At 42.6% G+C, this 24,001-nt stretch overlaps 1 protein-coding gene across 3 annotated transcripts in view; it reads right to left on the bottom strand.

The window, feature by feature from the left end:
- Positions 1-5,568: 5,568 nt before the first annotated feature.
- Positions 5,569-24,001, bottom strand: part of LOC306664718 (uncharacterized protein) — a 50,266-nt gene continuing 31,833 nt past the window's right edge. The window contains exons 1-6 of one of the 3 annotated variants that reach the window (XR_013764784.1): positions 18,412-18,611; positions 17,270-17,411; positions 13,331-13,484; positions 12,812-13,002; positions 10,398-10,532; positions 5,569-6,398 (exon numbers count right to left, since the gene is read on the bottom strand). Coding sequence is in view for 2 of the 3 variants with exons in the window: in XM_079145770.1 (XP_079001896.1) it covers positions 6,285-6,398; positions 10,398-10,532; positions 12,812-13,002 (440 nt within the window). In the remaining variant the exon portion in view is untranslated. Of the gene's footprint in view, positions 6,399-10,397; positions 10,533-12,811; positions 13,003-13,330; positions 13,485-17,269; positions 17,412-18,411; positions 18,612-24,001 lie in introns of those variants that run through there. The other 2 variants (XM_079145770.1, XM_079145771.1) reach the window with 2 other exon arrangements.

Here is a 24,001-nt window from a genome sequence, read left to right as displayed (position 1 = left end):
TTGGGTTCTACTAGGATGTCGAATTACCCTATTCATACAGCATATGCTCAGCAGAGATCCTGTTGTAAACAAATGTCTTCACCACAGCTGGTCAGGAAGCTGAAGAAAAAACAGCCTGGGATTGCTCAGAAAGACGAATTTTTATAGATTGGGGTAGGAAGGGGGAGATTTTTACCCTATTGGAAAATGGTTTAGGAGTTGAATGCAGCTTGAGTTTGGCAACAGCGCCCTCTCTTGGTTCCTTTAATGAAAACAATGTTTTCACTTGAGCATTCAAAGGTAGGAGAGCTGTACTATTAAGGTCCTGTGAAGAATCCCAGAAATTTGTTCTGAGCTATTTTCAGGGTGTTTATCTGTGATGACCACCTATGACAGCCACCTCATCACTCAGTGCCTGCCATGCCAAGCCTGCTGTTATTCTCGGGCTGCTCTGAAAGCCCAGGGACATGCCATTCACCTCCCCTCCTATCGCTAAAGGTAAAGAGTTCCTTCCTCTATTTCTCCCAGGCAAGATGGATAGCTTTCCCATTTTCCACCTCACCCACACGACTATCTTTCTTTTTATTGAAACCTACCTGTCCCTGTTTTCTTAAGACCGAGGTCGAAGGCCTTGGGCTCCTGTGCTTAGGTGTTAGTGGATACAAACAAGACTATCTGGCCTTTCCTCCACCCCCGTTGTCCTTCCAAAGACATCACAGGCCATCTCCTTAAGACAATGCCTCAGCCTCAGTTATCTGGTCAGAGGCTCTGGACAGGAAAGGTATTTGGGGCTATAAAGAGAGTGTAGGTGATAACATTTCTTAGATCAAAGGAGGAAATATTTCTATAAGGTTTCTTCAAGTTAGAACCAGTAGTAGCCATGGCTCTATACTGAGAGGACATAAACACCAGCAGAAAAATGTCACATTGAAAGTCAGAGACTTCTCTTTCATGACACGTCCATGGTACTGCTCTTGGAGACTTCACAGTGATCTTTCACATGTCACTATGACAATGCATGTGTCTCCAGGAATTGCACAAAGCTGGCTTGACCAGGTTCTGTGTCTCCCTCTTTCTCTTTTCCTTTCCCTTTTTTATTTATTATTTTTTTTATTGACACTGGGGATTGAACCACAGGCACTTAACCACCTAGCCACATTCCCAACCCTTTTTATTTTTTCTTTTGAGACAGGATCTTGCCAAGTTGCTCAGGGTCCACTAAGTTGTTGAGGCTGACCTCAAACTTTCCATCCTCCTGCCTCAGCCTCCTGAACTACTGGGATTATAGGTGTGCAACACCACGCCCACCTACTAGATTCTCTTTGCTTGCTTGTAAAAAATTTCCTCTCCATCTCAAGATTCCTCAGTCCTCACACTGCAGGAGATCAGCAGCCAATCTTCATCCATGGAGTCACTGCAATAAATGAGCACACCAACACAGGAACATAAGCCACACTCCTGCCTAGCAGTGCAGAGGATTTGCCTAGAGCCACAAGGCCACTGCCTGTTTTCCCAGCTTTGTCGCTTCCTCACTGACCTCCAGCATCACCATGTGAGGTTCCTGATTGGCGGTGGTTTTCAGCCTTTTGTTGACTCAGGGAATCTGAGCTCTAATCAAAAACATATTTTAAAAAATGTTAAGGAGGAGGGTGTAAAGAAAACATTAAAACCTTCTTTACAATGTTAAAGCCAGACTCAGTAACAGTCACTTGAAAATGTTCTCCATTTCCCACTTGCCTGGCAAATTCCAACCTGAGTAGCTGGGGTGATGTCACTAACCCCTAGGATAGAAACCAACACAGTTAAGCTCTATTCTGATTTGTGGTGAGTTAATCCTGTTTATTGATCCCTTATTTTTCTAAAACTCTTCTCCGTCCCAGAAAGGTTCTCACAAATGTTTCCTCATTGGGTACCAGCAAATCCCAGGAAGAGGATTGGATATTATTATCCCAATTCCCAGCTGATGGGACAGAGGATCGAAGACATTAAAGAATCCACTCAAAACTTGTTAGATTGAAATGATGAGACTACTCATCTCTTTCTCCTCCCAATAAACAATTCAGCCATTCTGACTTTACAGATTAGGGCTGATCAGGGCAAAGAAACTTGCTTAATCCTGCGTCAGAGTTTTGTCTTTGCTCCAGTGATTTTAGATGTTGCATTTTTCATTCACTAAATTTCCACTAAATTTCCATATGTATTTGAGTCTATTTCTGATCTTTTTGTTCTATTTCCTTGGTCTCTCTGTCTGTGCATGTGTTGGTACCACACTATGAAAGTGTTGCTTTAGATACTTTTAACAGCTGGTAGACCCCCCCCAACCCTACCATCATTGTCTTTTTCAGTAATTTATGGCCTTTCTTTACACATTTATTGTTTCATATAAGCTTTGGTTTCAATTTGTTAAACTCTACAATAAAAAACCCTTTCTGATACTTTCATTGGCACTGAGATAAATTTATAAATTTGCTAAAGGAGAGGTGTCATCTTGATAAAGTTGAATCCATCTATTCCAGAATGGGGTATATTTTTCCATGTGTTGAAGGTTAAATTTGCATCTTTCAGAGTCTTATCATTTTCTTTATATAGATTCTGCATGTTTCTAATTAAGCTTATTCTAAATATTTTATATATTTTAGTAGCTGTTGCTCAGGCAGTTCCTCTCTGGTTATTATTTGTATCCATGAAGGCTCTTTGCTCCTTTTAATAAACTTTATTTCAGAAAAAAAAAATTTGTCCTGGAGATTTAACCCAGGAGCACAATACTACTGAGCTACATACCCAGCCCTTTTTAATTTTTACTTTGAGACAGAGTCTTGAAAAGTTGCTGAGGCTGGCCTCAAACTTGCAATCCTCCTGCCTCAGTCTCCCAAGTAGCTACAATTACAGGTGTGTGCCCCTGTGCCTGGTTTATTTTAGATTTACATAAAAGTTTCAAAGTAATATAGAGTTTCCTCTCATGTATCTCCAGTTTCCTCTGGGTCAACATCTCACATTACCATGATATACCAAGGAACCAACTCGTTAAAACCAAGGAACTAGTTCTTCCACATTCCTATCAAAATCCAGACCTTCTTCACATATCATGAGTTTTTCCACTAGTGTCCTTCTGCTGCTCTGGACCCCACTCAAGATCCCACATCCCATTCAGTTGTCATGTTTCCTTATCTATTCTGGACTGTGAGGGTGTTGATGATTTCCCATGGTACTGACACTTCTAAGGGCTACTTATCAGGTATTTTGTAGAACATTCCTCAAATTTGAGTCTGTCTCCTATTTTTCTCTTGGTTAGACTGGGGTGTATGTTTGGAGAAAGGATATTACAGAGGTAACGTGCCCTTGAAGGAACTGGTTTTGCATGTTACCACTATATCCTGCTACATTGCTAAATGCTGGATTATTTTACTTCTTTTCCAACTTTCAAGCCTCTAACCGCTTTCTCTCCTTTCTCTGATATTTCTGTGTTTATCTCCTGTCTAGAAGCCAAGCTCTCTGAGGCTGCTGTCATGGGTCACCTCCCTTTCACAGCCGTTCCCCACAACAATCCGACTGTCTGCTGAGTCCCGGGCTTGTACTCAGTGTCCTAGCACTGAGTGTGGACACTCCTTGTGGCTGCTTTTGTCTAGGGCCACATCCTTACTCCACCTCCTCTTTTCTGTACACTCATATGGGCGCCCCACATTTCTCCTCACCCACCCTCTGCACAGTGGCAGCAGAGGCCCCAAAGTATCTCTGTTGAAATTAGGGGTCTGTTTCTCATTTTGCAGCTTAAAGTTTGTGACAGACTGTGTCTCTCTGTAATGTTACAGGTATGAATCGTGTGTGATTTATTTGTGTTCCATGTTGACTCTATAGTTTGGGGAAGGATTGATGGAGAGATTCAGATTCAAGGAGTCACCATTACCCCAGAGCCAATCAAGACTCTTGGAGACATAGTTTTAAAACCTCAGGACTCAGCCTTTGACTTCCTGGTTTCTGCCTCTGCATTGTCCTGAGCTTAATGGAGGAGCTAGCTTCTAGTCTCTGAAACCAGCTTCCTGTGACTGATACTGGAGAGTGTGCAGGCTTCTGCGGTCCAGCAGAGAATTCCTAATGGAACATGCTTAGAGCTTTGGCTTGCAGTACATCCTTTCTGCATGCAAGCAAATGACAATGTTTTGCTACTTCACAATAAAGATCACCAAGTTTTCAGTCTGTACTATCTAGTCCTCATTACTCTCTTCTTTATCACTTTCAATAAGCTATTACTGATAATTTTGGTGCAAAAAGTTATTTGTTGGCATCAAATACTATGCTAAACAAACTATAAATTATTTCTCTCTCGCATAAAGTAAGTTTGGAAAATAAGTCTCGGGTAGGATAGCAAAAAAAAAAAAAAAAGAGCTTCTATCTTGATGCTCCGCCAACTTCATCGAGATCTTCCACTTCCTGGCTTGAAATGGCATTTTGAGCACCAGCCATTATGCCCACATTTCAAGGGGTCAGAACTGAGTCACAAGGGTCCAAGCACAGGAGGCTTGGAAATCGATCTTTATTTATTCTAGGATTCCACTCAACAGGTAAAAACTGGGATCCTGGGGAACACCAGAATCTAAATATAAACTTAGAGCACAATGTTTATTCCAAAGCATTTCTTGCCAGGAAATTATATGTGGGATAGGGGAATTGGTTAGTAATTACAATGATTTTGGTTTTTTAAAAAAGTTCTTATTCTATAAACAGACTGACACATTAAGAGCTTCTGACGACCCTAGAATAACAGTGCAACTCTATCACTTCACCTTCAAAACCACAGTCATTTTTATACACCCTGCGTGTATACATACTCTTTCATACCACCTTATATCACAGAGTGGATTTCTAAGATTTTTAATTTCTCCAAAGAACCAGATACATACAGAACACTGAACCTCTCAGGTTTACGGGCAAACACTGTTAGTTACATTATTTGACCATTAGATGGCGATCATGCCCAGGTTGCCAGAACAGTCCTGCATCCTGGAGCAAAAAGTTCAAGTCTTTCCCAAAATAACGCGGTATAAATAAGTCTCAGTCCCTGGACTAGAAGTGTAACAAAAGTGAAAGTCTACAGAACAAATTATGCATGACCAAGATCCAAGGAAAGTTAAGTCGCAGCAGCGTTCTTTGGGCAGCTGTCTCTTCCACTCAACCCTGAGAAAGGTCAAAGGCACAAATAGTTTGGGTTCTATCACCAGGTAGGGGGTCCTGCTCTGGCGTTGGTCATCAGTTCACACTGAGGCCACTGAGGTCCTCTTTGTTGCAGCTCCTGTGGCCCCATATGGCCCTTAGCTGTCTGGTTTTAGTACCACATTTGGAGTCCAAGCACCTTTGATGAGGCCGGGTACCCTGGAACATAGACAGGGTCTCCCTGGTGCCCACGGGCCCCATATCCCTGAGTTCCCTTCACATCCTCAGGGCACTTCAGGGACCAGGGTACAGATGTCCTAGGACCAGCCCTTCCCAGCTATGCCCATGGTTACAATGGTACTGTGTTCGCAATCCTTGTCCTTCAAGACTTGAAGGGTTAACTTTTGAACAAAGAGCATTAAATGTTACATGACTTCTCTTCACTAACATTTTCATGTTCAGCTAGATAATTGAATTTATTCGATAGTTGAATTTATTTGCCACCAAGATGACACATACCAAACTAGACTATGCCTCACAGAAAGCCATCAGGACAATTTGCATAAAGAAACAAATCAGGCTCAAGTTCTGGACTTCACTATTAAGTTGATGTGAGAGGTTGTCGGTGTTTCCCGCCTCTTTGGGACTCAGATTCCCAGAACGACTCCAAAATTCACAAAAACATTTGGTTTATTTCTTTGAAGTGAAAAAGCATCCGTACAGAGTTTAATGAAGAATGACATAATGGTTAAATTATTTAATAACCTGCTGCTGTCTTCCTGAAGACCAAAGGGACTTCTGAAAGTGTGTCAAATCTTTGTCTAGGTGGCCTAACTAAGAGGAAAAGGGGAGAAGGCCGTGGATTGTCCAGATCAGAGGAACACTCTGGAGCCAGTGTGTCTTCATGTCTGACCTCTCTACCACGGTCCCATCATGAGTCCTATTGCACGAAATAGGTGACCAGGAACTCCATCTTTCCCAGGCAGCCCTTCACGTCGCTGGGGAGATTCGGTGGAGCCTGGCCTCTGTAGTTCTGCCATCTGAAGCCTAGTGCAACAAGTCTGAGCTGGCTTTCCCATCACCAGTCCTTCAAATATTTGCCTACAGCTCTCATGTTCCTTCTGTGTCTTTTCTCCTCCAGAATAAACACCATGGTTTCAGCACTTCTCATAGCATGTTAGTGATGGCTCTTCCTTCCAGGTTGCTTGTTGCAGAAAGCTCTGGTTACTCTTCCTGAGTTGTCTCACAGCATCAAGCAAAGAGCTGCACATCTGCAATTTGAGGCAGCTCTTGCCAGGAATTCAGAGCAGAGTCTGTGGTCTTCTTACTCCAGTCCTGCCATGCACACAGCTCATTGGTGGCTCTCATCTGCAGGCCTCAAAATTTCAAACTTCAAGTTCCTAATGGGACTCTGAAGACCCATCTTGGAATCAAAGGCCCATCATATCACATAGACAGGGTCCAACTTAAGTGAGAAAACACTAGTTTTCTAGTATCATCATTATTCTTATCTCTCCTCTAAATGTGGATCATTTGTCAATGTTCCCTGTGAAGTATGGGACCCAGTGTTGAGTGCAGTTTCAACACCACAGAGCAGAGTAGGCCAATCAACTTCCTATTCTGGACTCCATATTTCTATTATTATGGCCTATGAAAGTGAACTTTTCTTGATCCACATTACTCGTCTTGACTCCTGTTAGGTTACATCTCTTTCACCTTTACTTCAGCATGTGTTCTGGTGACTGGACATGCCAGACTGTATCCCTGAGAATTTTCGTTCATAGCATTCGAGCTGCTATTTCAGCCTACGAAAATCTTTTGGATTTAGATTCTGTCACCTGTTATAGCAAAAATTCATGCCAATGTTACTTCTATGAATTTAGCAAAGTTTAATTTTGTTTTATTTTATGAAACTGAGCTTGGCAGGAGGATGAGATACAGTCACAGAGATATACAGAGAAATTACAGAAATAAAAAAATGTATAAAAGACCTAGTAATTTCACTTCTAGGAATTTAGCATACAGAAATGATCAGAGATATAAACGGAGATTGGAATACTTGGGTTTTTCTCATTATTAATATTATTTAGAATAGTAAATGAAACCCATTTACTACCCCAACAGTAAATGAATGCTTAAATTTTTATATTTTTACCAAATGAAATGTTTTTGCTACCAATAAAAATGTTGTTTACAAAGGCTTCTTCAAGAAAACATATTATGTAATAATATATATGTAATTTATATAGGTTTAGCAGAAATTTAAATGCTCTCAATAATGTTTTGATTTTTGTCTTTTTATTTTTATTTTCTATTTGTTCTTTACAGTTATACATGATAGTAGAATGTATTTTGACATATCATACATACATGGAGTATGACTTCCCATTCTTGTGGTTGTACATGATGTGGAGTTACACTGTTCATATATGAACACAGGAAAATTATGTCGGATTCATTCCACTGTCTTTCCTATTCCCATCCTCCCTCCCTTCCCTTCGTTCCCCTTTTCTACTCCAATGAACTTCTATTCTTCACTCTGTTCCCTTTATTGTGTGTTAGAATCTGCTTGTCAGAGAGAACATTCAGCCTTTGGTTTTTTGGGATTGGCTTGCCTTTTTATTTTTAATAGCAAATACACTGGAGGAAACACGCCAAAAGGTCAACTGTGGCTTATCTCCAGGTGATGGAGTTTGGGTGATGTCGTTGTCCTCTTCATACATTTCTGATACAGTCACATGCCACATAATGATATTTCAGTCAGCAGTGGGCTGACAGTCTTATATAAAATTGCATTTCCTAGTGACATTGCCTTTGTTTGCTTAAGTAAACTCCTTGCTATTCCCACAACAATGAAATCACCAGAATATATCACCATTGTTAAGAAACAAATGACTATTTTTTTCTCTATTTATAATGAGCAAGAATTTTTTTCTTGACTAGAAAGTCTAAGGGAATTATAATGAGCAATGATATTTCAGTCAGCAGTGGGCTGACAGTCTTATATAAAATTGCATTTCCTAGTGACATTGCCTTTGTTTGCTTAAGTAAACTCCTTGCTATTCCCACAACAATGAAATCACCAGAATATATCACCATTGTTAAGAAACAAATGACTATTTTTTTCTCTATTTATAATGAGCAAGAATTTTTTTCTTGACTAGAAAGTCTAAGGGAATTTTATCATTAAGCTGCCACATACTCCCGCCCCATCATCTCTTATGACAGAACCCCCGAGCAGTTACTAGAACTTCCTGTGGAGCCAGTCCACTGCCTTGGGACCGAGGGCTCCAAAGCATGATGTCTTCACCCTCCCATCTCGGAACAGACTTCTCTGTGTACTGCAGTAGCTCTGTCTCACTCTCCTGCCAAACTTAAGCCTCTTAAATAAAACAAAACTAAACTTTGCTAAATGGTCAAGGTCAGAAGATTCTCTGCTATTGGTGTCCTTTCTGCAGGGTTGGCCCTACCCATTCTATAAATGGGCAAGGACTTAAACAAAAGACATGAGCACCTGGCCCTGAGGACGGAAGGGACCTGGCCCAGTATCACAGTCCTGTCTCCCGGGTTCTGTGTGCCAGGAAGAGCCCTGGATGTCGGAGAGATTGAGTAAAATGGTTTCTGCTGTTGCTCATCACGGAACTGAGATTCTGCCTCAGTTTCTCTACCACAGTGAATTCACCTCCACACTAAAATTGGCCTTTGTAGCCCTGGCCTATTTGGCTGGTGTCCTGTCGCCCTACTCTGACCTTGCCAATGACACACTCACCACCTTTCACACCTCCTGGGGCTCCTGGGGTCTCCCAGCAGGAGCCAGGAGGGCAGTCCCTCAACCAGAGCTCCTCATGTCTGCACCCTGCCGGGCTAGGGGCCCCTGACGTTCTTCCTTTCTCGGCTTTTCTCCCTCTCAGCTGAGTCTTCTCCTTCACCACCTGCCTGTGGGGTCCCGGAGCAGCACACGCCTGCCGGGCCTGGCTCCCCGCGACCTTGTGTGTGTGGAACATGCGGGCAGCTCCGGAACTGTGAACGCTGGGGAGGAACGAGGGGAGAAGAATTGGGAAGAGGGCTATCTTCAAAATGTCTGTTTTAAAGTAGAAAATAAACATTATAATTCTTACAAATAACCTTCATTACCTAATACCTTACATATTTTCTTCCAGTCTTCTTTGTTGCTATGGATTTTTTTTTTTATAGTAACCAAAGCGATGAGTTTTTGTTTTTTTTTTGTTTTTTTTTTAATAATAGTTGAAAGTATTTTAAGTCCCTTGGGCCCTTGTCACTCCTCTACTTTGCTGCTTCTCTCCCTCCCTGCTCATCTCAGTTAGGTTCGGGTGAGAGAGGAAGAGGTTCAGTGGGTGCCCTGGTTGTCCCGTGATTGCTAACAGTGATTAGCGATGCCATTGACTCATTTGGAGGTCAGGTCCTCCCACAGGTGGTAATTCAGGCACTAGCATGAGCTGCCTTAACAGATTAGGGAAGTTAATATTCAGTGAGATTTAGTGATTTGCCTGTCATGATACAGCAAGAGGCAGAGAAGAATTGAAGCAGGGCCTTCAAAGCCTACCTCCTGGAGTCCTCAGTGCAAGCCCCAGTCCCATGGGATTTACCACAATCAGCTGGAGTCTGATTTCAGATGGAAAGAGTGGCAAATGAATGGAGTCAGAGACAAAAGCAGCAACAAGAAGACAGCAGCTGGGATGAGTCCGCTCTTGCCAAGCCCCACATTGTGCTTTTGGGAGGTTTTCCAAGGATCCCAATCCTTTTTCTCCTGGGGGACTTCACTTTTCCCATTCTTAGACTTAAACTTTATTTTCGGTCTTGTGCCTTCCTGGTGGGCCATCGATCAGAGGGGCAGCCATAAGGCCGACCTCGCAGGAGCAGGGTTTGCCCTTCTCTGGCCCCAGGAGGCGTGTGTTGCAGGTTGGAGTTCCAATCACATGCCAGGCAGAATGGAGTTCCCCAGGGCTCCTGATCATTCTCTTGGCCCCTCCCAGACCTTCTCCTTGGGTTTCCAAATGGCTTTTCATCCCTTTTCTTTTAGAAGAAAAAAAGGTATCCTCAATTGCACTCCTACGGCTACTTTCTCTCTAGGAGCTCTGCCTAAGTTGGATCCGTGCACCAGACATGCACAGGAGGCCTTGAGTAAGCCAGGCCCTGGTAAGGGGCCAAGACAAGCAGGGCACAGGCAGTCCTCCGCCTCAGGATGAGGCTCCAGGGCACTTCAGTAGGCCCTCCCATAAGCTGCTCATTGACCATGTCAAGACATTTACCTGGGAGCTGCTGAGTCCTAGAGAGTGAACTGATGCACTCCTCACAGCTTTCTGGTGACTGGATCCAGAGGTGAAGTTCTGAGAATCTGGCACCCTTCTCTGAGAGGTGAGCCCATGTGCCCCAGCAACCACAGTCTGCATATGGGCCAGGCAGCGATGAGAAAAGAGAAAAAAGAAAGATGATGGAGTTCTGATGAACTTAGTTCTGTAGCAATATCCTTGCATTATCTTTAAAATGCCCGCAGGAAAAGGCACACTCACATTGCTGGTGGGACTGCAAATTGGTGCAATCACTATGGAAAGCAGTATGGAGATTCTTCAGAAAACTTGGAATGCAACCACCATTTGACCCAGTTATCCCATTCCTCAGCATATACCCAGAGGATTTTAAAAATTAGCATACTATGGTGACACAGTCACATCAATGTTTAGAGTGATACAGTTACATCAATGTTTTGAGGAGCTCAATTCACAATAGCTAAGTTATGGAATCAACCAAGTTGCCCTTCAATAGATGAATGGATCAATAAATTGTGGCATATATACACAATGGAATACTACTCAGCCACCAAGAAGAATAAAATCATGACATTGAACAGTAAATGAATGCAACTGGAGACTATCTTGCTAAGTGAAATAAGCCAATCTCAACAAACCAAAGGCCAAATGTTCTCTCTGATATGTAGATGCTAACACACACTAAGGCCAGGGGAAGGAAGAAAGAAGTTCATTGGATTGGACAAAGGGGAATGAGGGGAAGGAAGGTGGGATGGGAATAGGAAAGAAAGTAGAATGAATCAGACGTAACTTTCCTATGCTCATACATGAATACTCTGCCAGTGTAGCTCCATATTATGTACAACCACCAAAATAGGAAGTTCTACTCCATGTATATATAATATGTCAAAATATACTGTCATGTGTATCTAAAAAGAACTAATACAAAATAAAATAAAATGCCTCTCTGTGCTATCAGATGCAACATATAAATAAACAATGGCATTTATCTGATGTACTTACAGAACTTAAAGTCAGAAATGGTTTGAGCCAGAGGGCATTATTAAGGTGAATTATTCATTACAACTTTAAGGTAATAATTACTTTGTGTATGAAGAGAGAGAGAGATTACTTTCTTCCTAAACATAATGATTAATGTTCCTGTATAGTTTGTAAGTTTTTTGACAAAAATACTTAAAGAAAAATTGTGTAAAGTCTAATTCAGTTATAGTTTTCATGAATCTCTAAAATAGTGTTTCTCATAAAGATATTCAAATGCAAAGATATTTAAATGGATCCTATCTTAATTCTGTCTCAAGATGGATTATCTTTCTTCTGAATTTATGTACTTGCAATCACTTAGACGTTATAATGACTTTCTTTTTTGAAAGAATGCTGACAAAAAAGACTAGCCACTCTTAGGACTGGGGCTTGGAGTAGAGTACTTGCCTGGCACATACAAAGCCCTGGGTTTGTTCCCCAGCAGAAAGACATAAAAGAAGTAATAGAGAAAGGAAGGGAGGAAGAGAAGAAGAAGAAGAAGAAGGAGGAGAAGGAGAAGGAGAAGGAGAAGGAGAAGAAGAAGAAGAAAAGAATGGTTGCTCTCTTTTAATACCATTATGTGACAAAAAAACTCTGCTAAGGTCCAAATGTTGGAATCCTTCCATAATTCATTGGTGGTTTTAAGAGATGGGGTTTTGAGGAAGTGATTTTGTTACGAGGGCAGAGCTCTCATGAAGAGGAATAATGCCCTTATAAAAGGCTCACAGGGGAACTATTTCACCCCTTCTGCCATTTAAGGACACAGCAAAAAGGTGTCTTCCCTGACCAGAGAGCAGCTTCACCAAGCACTGATCTTCTACCTCAGTCATGAACTTCACAGCCTCCAGAAGTGTGACAAATTTCTGTTGTTTATAAGCCACGAGTTCTCATATTTTAATGGCATAGCAAATAGGGAACTGCTTTTCTCTCCCTCTACCACTCACAAAATCAAAAACAAAAAGTTCAACTCCAATGTGCTGAAACTAGGAGAAATCTGTGACCCAAACTGCTATATTTGGAGAAAGGCTGCCAAATGCATTTCAGAACATGCAGATACAGAGACATGCTGTGAGAGATTGTGGGTTCCAGTGTTGGGAGAGCCAGATTTGACTCTGAGGAGAATTTGAGAATGTGGTACTCAGAGGACTTGTTCACATTTATCGTATTTCCAAGAAGCAGTCTATTAATTGACAGGAAGGGAGTGAGTTTCCACACTGCTTTATAAACAGTTGAATATCATTTGACTGTAGAGAAACAAAGACTAAAGTATTCACCCACCACAACCCTGTATCTTAAGAAATTGCACTGTAATCCAGGGAGAATTAATTACAGCTAGGTCTGTGCATCAGGTGTCAATGGCAGTTAACGAACCACACCACCAACATAGCTTTAAAAACACCAATTTTGTTTACTGCGAACTCTGTAGCTTGGCAATTTGGACTGGGCTTGGTTGAGCAGTTCTTTGGGTGGTCTCTCCTGGAGTCACTTAAGAGGCTGCATTCTGCTTGTTGTTCGGCTGTGTCTGGATGGTCCAAGGTGATCTCCCTCATATATTTGGCAGTTGGAACTGGAAAAAGAAATTCAGCTGACCTTAGACTTTCTCCACAACAACTGGTAAGAGTCAAAGTCAATAGAGCAGTGCTTTCCAAGTTTAAGGAGGAAAAAATAGTGACCTTAAAATAAGGCTACAGAAAAAAAGTTTTTGAATGTACAAGGATTCAGGGAATATAGTTTCCATATGCTCTATTTGAATGTGCCACACACAGAGTATGAAGTTTAGCTAACCATGATGGACTGAATTTTCTCACACCCAAATTCATATGTTCAAGTTCTGACCCCCCAGTCCCTCAGAAAGTAGCTATATTAGTCAGTTTGCCATTATTGTGACAAAATACCTGAAATAATCAACTTAAAATTAGGTGATGTTTATTTTGTTTCATGGTTTCAGGGGTTTCAATCCATGGCCACTTGTTCTATTTCTTTGGTCCTGTGGCTGCACAGTACATCATGGTGGGAGCACATGGCAGAGGCCTGTTCACTTCTTGGCAGCTGGAAAGCAGAAAAAGAGATAAAGGGGTTGGAGCCCCAGTACTCCCTTTCAGGACCCACCCCCGTGACCTAACTTCATTCTACTAGGGCTCCATCTTCTAAAGGTTTCCCTACCTCCCAGTTCCACCACAGACTGGTGATCAAGTCTTCAACACGTGGACCTTTGGGAGACACCAATCCAAACTGTAGAATTTTAGCCCTGGATCCTAAGGGCTCACATCTATCTCAAAATGCAAAATGCATTTAGTACTTCTCCAAGAGTCCTCTCAGTCATAACTTCCAGCATTATCAAAGTCCAAGTCCAAGTCTACTGAGACTCAAAACAAACTCAGACATGAACCCTTATTAAAAAAAAAAAAAAAAAGTAAGTTCTGTACTCCCAAGATACAATGCCACCAGGTAAATGTTGCTATTTCAAAAGGGAGAAATGGGGACATAGAAAGGAAAGATCAGATCAAAGCCAGACAAAACCCAACAGGGCAATCACTAAAATATGTAGCTCCATGCTCAGCATGCAGAGCGCACAGTAGCAGAATGTGGGCTCCCAGGGGCTTGAGTAGCCTTGCCCTATGGCTTCTATGTCTGGAGCCTCAGGGCCACTCTCTTGAGCTGCTTCTGCTTCCTGTCTGCATCTTCTCTCAGCAGGCGTTTCATGCTCCTATAATCTCTCCACTACGGTCTCAGCTTACCTCTCACAGCTTCACACATTGCCTTCTCCGAGGAGGTTCGTATGGGTTCTGGTCCCCCCACACATTGACTCGTTGTCTGGCCTCTAAGGTTTTCCTTTGAAATCTTGGTGGAAGCCTCCATGGTCTTATAACTTTTGCATTCTCCATACCACAAAAAGAACAGCATATGTGGGCAATGCCAAGTGGCACAAACTGTACCAGTGCCCACTTGAACTGTGACTGAAGCAGCCTTAAGTGCCTTGATGACCGAACATGGGGAAACAAACCCTGAGAAAACAGTTCCCTAGGTGGCCCTGTCCCAGCATGAAGCCCAGGGCTTTCTTCTTAAATTGGTCTTTGAAATGGGTTTGTACTTTATACCCTTGAACCTGCAATGGGTGGGGTCTTGCTGATTCCTGAGATGACCTCAAAACTTCTTTTATACTGTCCTCTTGCAAAACACTTTGCTTCTTCTAATGGGAGTAATACCTTTAGCAACTGCACCCTCACTGGCAGCTTCTCTTAAACACATTCCTTTTTCTGGACAAACTTCAATTTTTCCAAATCTTTCTTCTCTGCTAAATGCTCCCAATTCTCACTAAATCTGGTTAAAAGTGGTCAGCAATATCCGTGCTGCAGACTGAATGCTGTACTGTCTTAAAATTTTATTCACTAGGTAAACTAGTTCATTGCCTTTAAGTTCAGTTTCCTGGGAAGTCTCCAGCCATGGACAAAAAAAAAGCGAATTCTTTGCTATGATGCAATGCAAATGGCTTCTACTCTAATTCCCAATTTATTTCCACTTGAAACCTCATAGGCATAACTTTTACTTTCCACACTTCTATCAATATTCTGGTCTTTTGAGTCTTTACCAGAATTTCCCATTAAGTTCTGTTTCAAGTATTTTAGCTTTCTTCTAACCTGCTTCTCCAAACTTTTCCAAATTCCTTCTTGTAAACCACATGGACAGGAATAGTCAGCAATGGCCCCATTTCTTGGACCAACTTTCTGTGTTAGTCAGTTTCCTGTCACTCTGACAAAATGCCTGAGATAATCAACTTAGCAAGAGGAAAAACTTATTTTGACTCATGGTTTCAGAGGTTTCAGCTCATGGTCCCTTTTCTTTTGAATCTGTGGTGAGGCAGTACATCGTGGTGGATTGAATGTGGTACAGTACAGATATTCATCTCGTGGCTGCTAAGAAACAAACAGAGGTGAAAGTCTGGGTCCTTTCCTTCAGTATCTCCTTGAAGGCACACCATAAATGACCTAACTGTGTTCCACTAGGACCCATCTCTTGTTCAATAGTGATGTTGACTGGTGATCAAACCTTTAACACATGGTCCTTTGAGTGATACTTATCTGAACTATAGCAGTGACTTTATTTGGAGATAGGACCTTTAAAGAGGTAATTAAGATAAAATGAGTTTGTATGAATGGGTCCTAATCCAATATTACCGTCTTCTTATACAAAAAGGAAATTTGAACATGAAGGGTGATACCCTGAAGACTTCTTGGAGCCACAGGTAGAAGATGTCCATCTATAAAACTAGGAAAGAAGCTTCATAAAGAACCAATCCTGGGCTTGGGAGTTAGCTCAGCTGATAGAGTACTTGCCTCACAAGCACAAGGCCCTGAGTTTGATCCCCAGTATCACAAAAAAAAAAAAAAAAAAAAAAAAAAAGAACCAATCCTGCTAACACCTTGATCTTAGAGTTGTAACCTCTAAAAATTGGGAGAAAATAAACTTTTGTTGTCTATGCTACTTATCTGTGGTGCTTTGTTCTGGTGGCTCTTTAGTTAACTAACACCAACCAGGAGAAATTACAAAAATCAATGAAAATGGAAGCATTTAGCATTGAACCATTTCACCATAGGACTAAATCTAAAACAAATCTGTTATACATTAGCAGAACATTTCCAAGTTCACAAGCTTGGTTTTAAGAGAGTTGGAGTTCACTTATAGCCAGGCCTCAAAGTAATAATTGCTTTGGGTGAGTCCACTAGGCTCCCTGAGCCACACTGCTCTATGGTAATGAATGACTTCCAAAGTGGACTCTAGAGGGTTCTAGACATTTGGCGTAACAGCCTGAAGAACCATCAAGAGGATGATGAGGATCAGGGCATTTTTCCACTTCATGGACCGCCATGGTCTTCTCAGTAAGATTCCACAGGTATGGAACTTGCTGAACCTAGTAAAAGCCTAACCACCAGTGAACTGGGTTATTTCTGAGTTCCCTTCAGAGACAAAAAGTATTTTAAGGTTTGTCCCTTGTCATTCTCCTGTATTTGTGTTCACATTTATATTAAGCAAGTACGAGGATTTGCTAAAAACATCTATGGGGTTTGACTGAAAGCAGGGTGTGAGCACCTGGGCTCCTCACCAAGCCCCACCACAGGGGCAGCAAGCCAAGCCTGGCTCCTCTCTCTCAGGACAGGGCACCCCATGGGAAATAGCGGCTGCAGACTGAAAGATGGCCAAAGCAGCTGAATGGGAAGCCAGTCTCTGGAGCTGGCCACCTTGCCCTGGGGTGCCCTTGTAAAGAGCTCAGAGTGACTGCCAGCTCGATGGACAGAGAAAGACTCCAAGGGAGGCATTTGTACCAAAGTGAAGCTTTGAATTTTCACTCTTCTTCCTCCTCCCAAGCCTGATTCTCACAACCCAACCTCCATGTGTCAGGAATTCTTGTTCATAAGTAACCTCAGTAAATAGCTTCTAAGAGGCCAGCCTGGGATTTCTCCTGAAATGATCCTAGAAAGCAACATCCCCCATGTCAGAGGGACCATTGCACATTCCACTGTTTCAAATAGTCTTTGCATTTGTCAGAACCTTTGGAAGTTTTATTACTGGGGGTGTCTTCAAGGTGTGGATGGGTGGAGGATGGACATAAGTGGGAAAAGACTGAGGAGAGACTGACAAAATGTCCCGCTGTGATCACATTCTGGAGCAGCGGTTGTTTCTTTTCCAGGAAATTTCAGACAAGTTCATAGACCACCATAGCTTGCAAAGAAACTGTTCATCAGGAGACTTCCAGCTGGGTTGGAGTAGGAAAGTGGAAATGCTAAAGCCCTTCGATAAACAGTGGTACCCAGAAGACAGGGAGGCTGGACATTAACCTGTTGGCGGGGGGCCCAGAGGCTACAGGAAATGGTCCGGATCTCTGCAAAGGCTCCAAGAGGCAGCAAATGTCAGGCTCTGGAAGCCAGCCAGGGTGGGCCGAGGCCGATTTCACTGGGCTTCTAATGACTCCTCTGAGACCTAGCATTGGACAAGAATTAGTGGAGCAGCTGGTTGCCTGGTGTGAGTCGCCGTAGCACAACTTGGATACGTGTTTTATGTGATTTAAAAGCCCTGGTCGCCTCTGAAGGGGAATGCAGTGCAGCTGGCTCACAAAGCTGCCATTGTTTGGGGTTTGGAAAATCCTCTTCATAGACTGTCAGATCAGCCCTGAGATGTGACCCAGGGCCAGAGCTCAGGTTAGTCAGGGAAGCAGCTGTCACCAGAATAGTGGAGTCAGCAAGCAGAGGACCCAGTCAATGCTACAGCCTCCCAAGAGTGTGGGAATATGAGCCTTGCTCCCACACAGAATGTCATTTCTGTCACCTCGGTGGTCTGAGACCCAGCAGTACTCTGCAGGGAGGTGACTCTGTTTGTAAGCTAAGAAGCAAGGAAGGATTCTGGGTGATGTTCATGCCAGCCACACACTTTGTCATGGATATCTGAGTGGTAATAAACTCCAAAGAAGGTTCAGAGTTCAACTCCCAGCTAAGATAGTGACTTCTAGTTGCTTATTTATGTTTTCTGAAAAACCACAATATTGCAATGTGCTAGTTTTGGTAACCAGCTCATTCCATTCCTCCCCTTCCCCATTTAGAATACCACTTGGCTATTTGTTTATTCATTCATTAGTTCAGCAAATATTTGATGCCCACTAGGTGCACGACAATGATAATGACACTGTCCATCTGGCACTGTGCTGAATGTTGCAGTGGAGGAACAGATCTGGTCACCATCTGCATGGTACATACAGTTCTGTGGAGGAAATGAATATTTTTTTTTTACTTCTGTAATACTCACATAGTCCCTGATATGGACAGGTTGTTGCTCTAAGCACTTTTACAAATATTAATGCACTTAATCTTCCTCACAATCCAATGAGATAGGTAGTATTTATTTCCCCCACTTTAGAGAAGTGGAAACTGAGGAACAGACCATTAAAAGAACATACCCAGGAACCATACAGCTGGAAAGGGCTTACCTCCAGGTAGTCTGGATCAGCTCCTGGCCCCTTGTCTGCTGCCCCTCAAGCAGGTAAATGTTCATGGATGAACCGTTTAGGAATGAGGGGAGTTGTTCTGAAGGAAAGACCAAAAAGAACAACGGGGGATTTTTCACACAGGGTGGGCATGTTGAAGGAGGAAACAGAAAGAAGGAAAACTGCTCCAAGCAGGGAAAACTACAGAAGCAAAGGCCCTCGGGTGAGAAAAGTCTTAGTGAATTCAAGAGCCTTGGAAGAAGCTTGCAAGTTCCACCCCCAGGTCAGAGAGTGTGGCTGGCAGCGAAGGGCACAGTGAAGAGATGAGGCTGGAGGAATCAGAAGGGTAGGCAGCATCAGGCCAAATTCAATGTCGTCTGGTAGTTCTCTAAGTTGTACACTATTGCTGCAGTTATTGTATTGTACACTATTGCTGAGTTTTAGTAATGTATGTGTAAGATTCAAATTAGCCTGCTGTTTATAATTTGTCCTTTTAGAAACACTGTATTCTGCATAGTAGTTCTTTGGAGAACATTCAGTTAGCAGTCAGTTCCCACACAGCCACACGAGGACTCAGCCACACACTCTCACTTCAAGGGTAACTCTTTAACAGTGTAGATCTATGATGGCTCTGTAGGAGTTTAGCTCATTTCTCCAGAACCTTAGAGTGAAGCACAGACCCTTAGACTGACAGCACAGAGCTCGTAAAGAGGAAGAAACACAACTTGAGACACTTTAGTTTGTCACAGCACTATTTGGAGTTTTTAATTCGTATTCCATCTACAGATCTGAAGTGTGATAGTATTCTTCGATATGTGCAAAATTAAATTTATTCATGAGATATTTTACTGAATTCGAATATCATTAATACTGAAATGTACTCTGCTTTCTATATTGTGAGAGGTTTGCATTAAAACTAAAAGATGAATCAAGAATAAAGCAATTATTACTATTGTTATTATTTTTTGTAAATGAAGTTTGTCACATAGAGGAGAGTGGTGTTACATCTTATCTGATCTGTGTGACAAATGCCCCAAGTGACCTGATAGCCTCATCCTTTCTGCTCATCATTCCAGCTCTACTTTCTAGCCATCTTCAACTGACTCTCACCAACAAGATTTACCTGTGAGACTCACGTTAACTAACAATAGCCTCACTTCTGACTTCTCCCTTGGATTTGGCTGCTAGGGAGGAGTCAGAGGAAGTCTGGAAATCAGGAGAAAGGAAAATGACGTTGGGTTGTTTATTCCATCCTCTGCCTTCCTACAGTGTCTATCGGTCAGGGTACCAGAAGAACAGTGGCACCTCAAATGGAACAACATGAAGAGAATCAAATGAAGAAACTATTTAACAGAGCCAGGAACTGCTGCCAGGAACTTAATAGGTGTGGCGCAATGTTCTGGGGCCAAAACCAGCAAGGCTGTGTTGCTACCCCATGGTCTGAAGGGGCAAAGTGGGGGAGTTCTGAGGAAGGACATCGAATAGCCCTTGCCAGGAATCAGGTGAATAAGTGTCCCCAACTCACTCTCCTCTTTTCCTCCCACCTCTCATGGTGATCACAACAGAAAGCTGGAACACCAGTCAGCACATAGGCAGCAGCAGGGACTACACAGGTCAGGGAGAGTGGAGAGCAGATCCAAGGGACAAACGGAAAGAATTCAGCAGGGAGGGACACTGGCTGCCCACTGTCCCTGCCCCAGGACACTACACAGGACCAGTTACTGAAGTGCTGCTTCTTATCTACAAACCCACTCAGCTGTTCTCGCTCTATAATGCTGGGGCTGTGTTTCCTCTCTGCCAACTGGCTCCCTCTTAGATTCTCCCCATAGGGTTCTAGAGGAAAATGGAGAATTTGGGGAAGGAAGAAGAGATTTGCTTCTTCCTGTTAGCTTTTTGTGCATTTCCTGTTTGCCTCCAGTTCCTAACAGCCTCACCCCAGCCTTACTTCTTCCTCTGAGTCGACAGTTAATTTCAGTAGCAGCAATTGCAGTTGAATCCAATTTGCAGGCTTTCTAACACTCATAGCCATCTTCGTTGGGTCTCCTTGGAGTTGGAGAACTCAGCAGCAGTTGCCCAGAACCCTCTCCTCAGAGGACTGAGTCCTATCCCTTCGGGAGCCCTTCTCCAAGCATAAGATGGCAGCAGCTGAACCTCAACTCCAAGTTTAGAAATGGCAGCAGTGGAAGCAACCCCTTCTCAGTTATCTGAGTCTCTGCTCTCTGGAAGTCCCCCGTAAACTTTTTTAGGGGGTGGGGGTTACTGGGGATTGAACTCAGGGGCACTGGTCCACTGAGCCACATCCCCAGCCCTATTTGTATTTTATTCAGAGACACGGTCTCACGGAGTTGCTTAGCGCCTCTCTTCTGCTGAGGCTGGCTTTGAACGTGCGATCCTCCTGCCTCAGCCTCTTGAGCCTCTGGGATTACAGGAGTATACCACCAAGCACAGCTTCCCATAAACTTGAATAATTTCAATCCCTTTCCTTGTTTCCCCCAGTCCTAGAGAAAAATAGATTCGTTCTGCAGTTGTCACTAGCATGATCCCTTCGCGTTCTCTTTCTGGCACAGATGAAAAGGGGCCTGGATCCCTGCATCACAATATGGAAGAAAACTACTCCAACCAGAACACATTCACCGAGTTGTCACATGCAAGAAAAGCACTTTCTGTAAAACCACTAAAATATGGAGGATCTTATTTCTTTCTTTGCTATTTATTTATTTTAACTGATAAGTAAAAATCATGTATAAGTATAGTGTGCAACATGATATTTTGACGTATATACATACAGTAAAGTGTCTAGACCAGGCTATTCAAAATATGTATTACCTCACATATCTTTTTCTGTGATGAGAACCCCTAACATTTATTCTCTAGCATTTAAAAATATACAATATATTGTTATTAACTATAGTCACCATGATGTACAACAAATTTCTTGAACTTATTTCTCCCAACAGAAACTTTGTGTCTTTTTACCAACATCTCCCCAGTGCCCTCACCCCCAGCTATGGTAACTACCATTCTCTGTGTTTCTATGAATTTGACTTTTTCAGATTCCATATATAAATGTGGGTATTATTCCTTACAACAACTAGCTATACTAAACCCTGAGGAAGTTTTTAAAGTTACATGTTTCTAGACTCCATTCAAAAAATACAAAGCAGAATCTGCCAGCTCCGTGTCTGGTAATTTATAATTTTAAAATGCTGTTCAACCTGGTTGGGAAGCCACAGTATAAATCACCCTAAACAGGTGATTCGTATTCACCAGGTAGTAACTACCCTCCAAAACCAGACTTGATATTCAAAGCTCATCCATAGCCTCAAAATTAACCTTGTACCTTTTAACTGCTCTTGTTTAATTGAAATGTCACTAGTAGATATAGTTCAGAATTGAGGAAATCTGGCAGAAACTGGGCTATAGAAATGCTTGCCCTCTATCCCCACCTCCAAAAGAACTTTCAGATATACTGATTGCCTGCCAGCATTGACTGACCCTGAAAATTGTGCCTCTGCCAACTATGTGACAGACCCTGGCCAGATTTACTCAATGGGACACAATGGCTGGGACTCCTTGCTACCCTGTTAAAAAGCCCTGACCCAGAGAACTCGGGAGCCCTGTCATAAGATAGCTGATGCAGATTTTCCTACTTCCTTGGTTTCACATACTTGTTTTGATCCTTATGGCTCTTTGCAGGTGACAGCAGTAATTGAGGCATGTACTTGGTGCAAGCATCTTCCCAGGGGTTCTCACAGACTATGGTTCCCATGCCAATTGTAGACATTTTCTGAAAGCAAACGATAGCCTGGAAGGGAGGTGAAGGAAAAGGCAGAGCCTGGTTGGGTGACTTTGTCCTATGACAAAGGATTGTGGCTAATGGTGCTCATGTCTGCCAAGTACCAGGACCCTCCTGGGCATCTCAAGCTGTTCTATCTAAATGATTGTTGTTGATTTTGTGTCTGCACCTAGAGATGACAAGCAGACCAGCACAACAGAAAGCAGCTCCTTGACAGGCTTCCAGAAATTTCCTTCATAAGGGCTGTGTCCTTAAAAGAGAATTTAGAGGTCAAAAATTCATCCCCTGTTCTCACGTAGGATGCCCACCTCAACGAGTCACACTGTGAGACAAAAAGACTCCTAGGAGCTTTTCAGGCATGTTCTCACAGCAGCCTGGAATGCTCAAATTAGCAGTAATTACATCTAGAGAGAAAAACATAGCTTAAAAGAATTATGGGTGTGACTTTTGGCACATGGGATGGAATATAGAAAACCATGGCATTTCAAAACCCACAACCAAAACCTACAAAGGCTTTTAGTTTATAGAAAAAGTCCTTAGACCCTGAACTAAAATAGATCAATCTTATTTCAAATCTAAAGATTGAGCCCCCCCACATTCTGCAAGCGGGGAACAAACAGTAAATGCTACCTGCCACTCAAAATGGCCTATTTTCAAACACCCTCTGCAGAAATGAGACGGGGTGACTTGAAGGGAAGGACCTCCTGAAGAGCAGGGTCAAGAGCCATGGGGAAAATAGACCAGGGAGCTACTCCGAGAGAGCAGAGCTGGGGTCTAGCCAAGGAACATTGCCTTTTCCCAGAGTGGGGAGACCTCGCAACAGCTGTCCCTCAGACTTCAGAGTTGCTGTGGATCAATAATTGTTATGTGCCTCACATCTGCTCCCTCCCTATTTGAGCAAGAGTATTTATTTTTATAATTCTATCCCTGATTCATTTTGAATGTTCCATTCATGTGGGGCAATTAGTTAGCTTTTTGAAGCCACAGATACCTGCATCCTCCTATACAAGCTATTCCCTATGGTCAGAAATTTAAAGATAACCCCCCCAGACTCTTGTCTTCTAATTGTTCTATTAAGCACTACTCTTGCTACAACTCTCAAAGGATTACAGAGATGTAATTATGATCAGAGCTGCTCTTGACTAGGGAGATTATCTTGAATTACATGGGTGCATCCAACCTACTCACACGAGCTCTTAGGAGAAGATCATTCTCTCTACCTGAAATCAGAGATGAGGCGGAAAGGAAGGTTCAAGGGGTTTAAAGCAAGAAACTATCTTGACCCACCATGCTGGCCTTGAAAATGAATGGGGCCAAGAAATGCAGGCAACTTTCAGAAAGCTGAGCACCATCTGCAGTCAACAGCACACAAGAAAACAGGGACCTCAGTTCTACCACTGCACAGACTCGAATTAAATTTTCCCAACAACTGAAAAAGCTTGAAGTGGACACTGCCTCCAGGCAGGAATGCCTTCCTGCCAATACTTTGATCTCACTCATCTGGCATGCTGTACCTGGACTTCTGGCATATAGAACTGTAAAATGATAAACTGGCCTTATTTTGAGTAACTAAAGGTATGGTCATTTGTTATGGCAGCAGTAGAAAACTAATACACTCTTTCTCTCCCATAAATGAGCTTTGAGAGAGCTTCTATTTGATGGTTTGCCTTTTACTTTAACAGAGCTATAGGATTCAGGTGGAGAAAGATGAGTTTACAGTCCTAACTATCAATGGCAAAGGGTGAGTTCTAAGAAATATTGAATAAATCACAATTCTGCTTTCATCCGGTGAAGTAA

The sequence above is a fragment of the Sciurus vulgaris genome, assembly GCF_902686455.1.
Source record: "Sciurus vulgaris genome assembly, chromosome: 6".
In the NCBI taxonomy this organism is placed as follows: Eukaryota; Metazoa; Chordata; class Mammalia; order Rodentia; family Sciuridae; genus Sciurus; species Sciurus vulgaris.
This window is presented reverse-complemented; position numbering and strand designations above follow the sequence as displayed.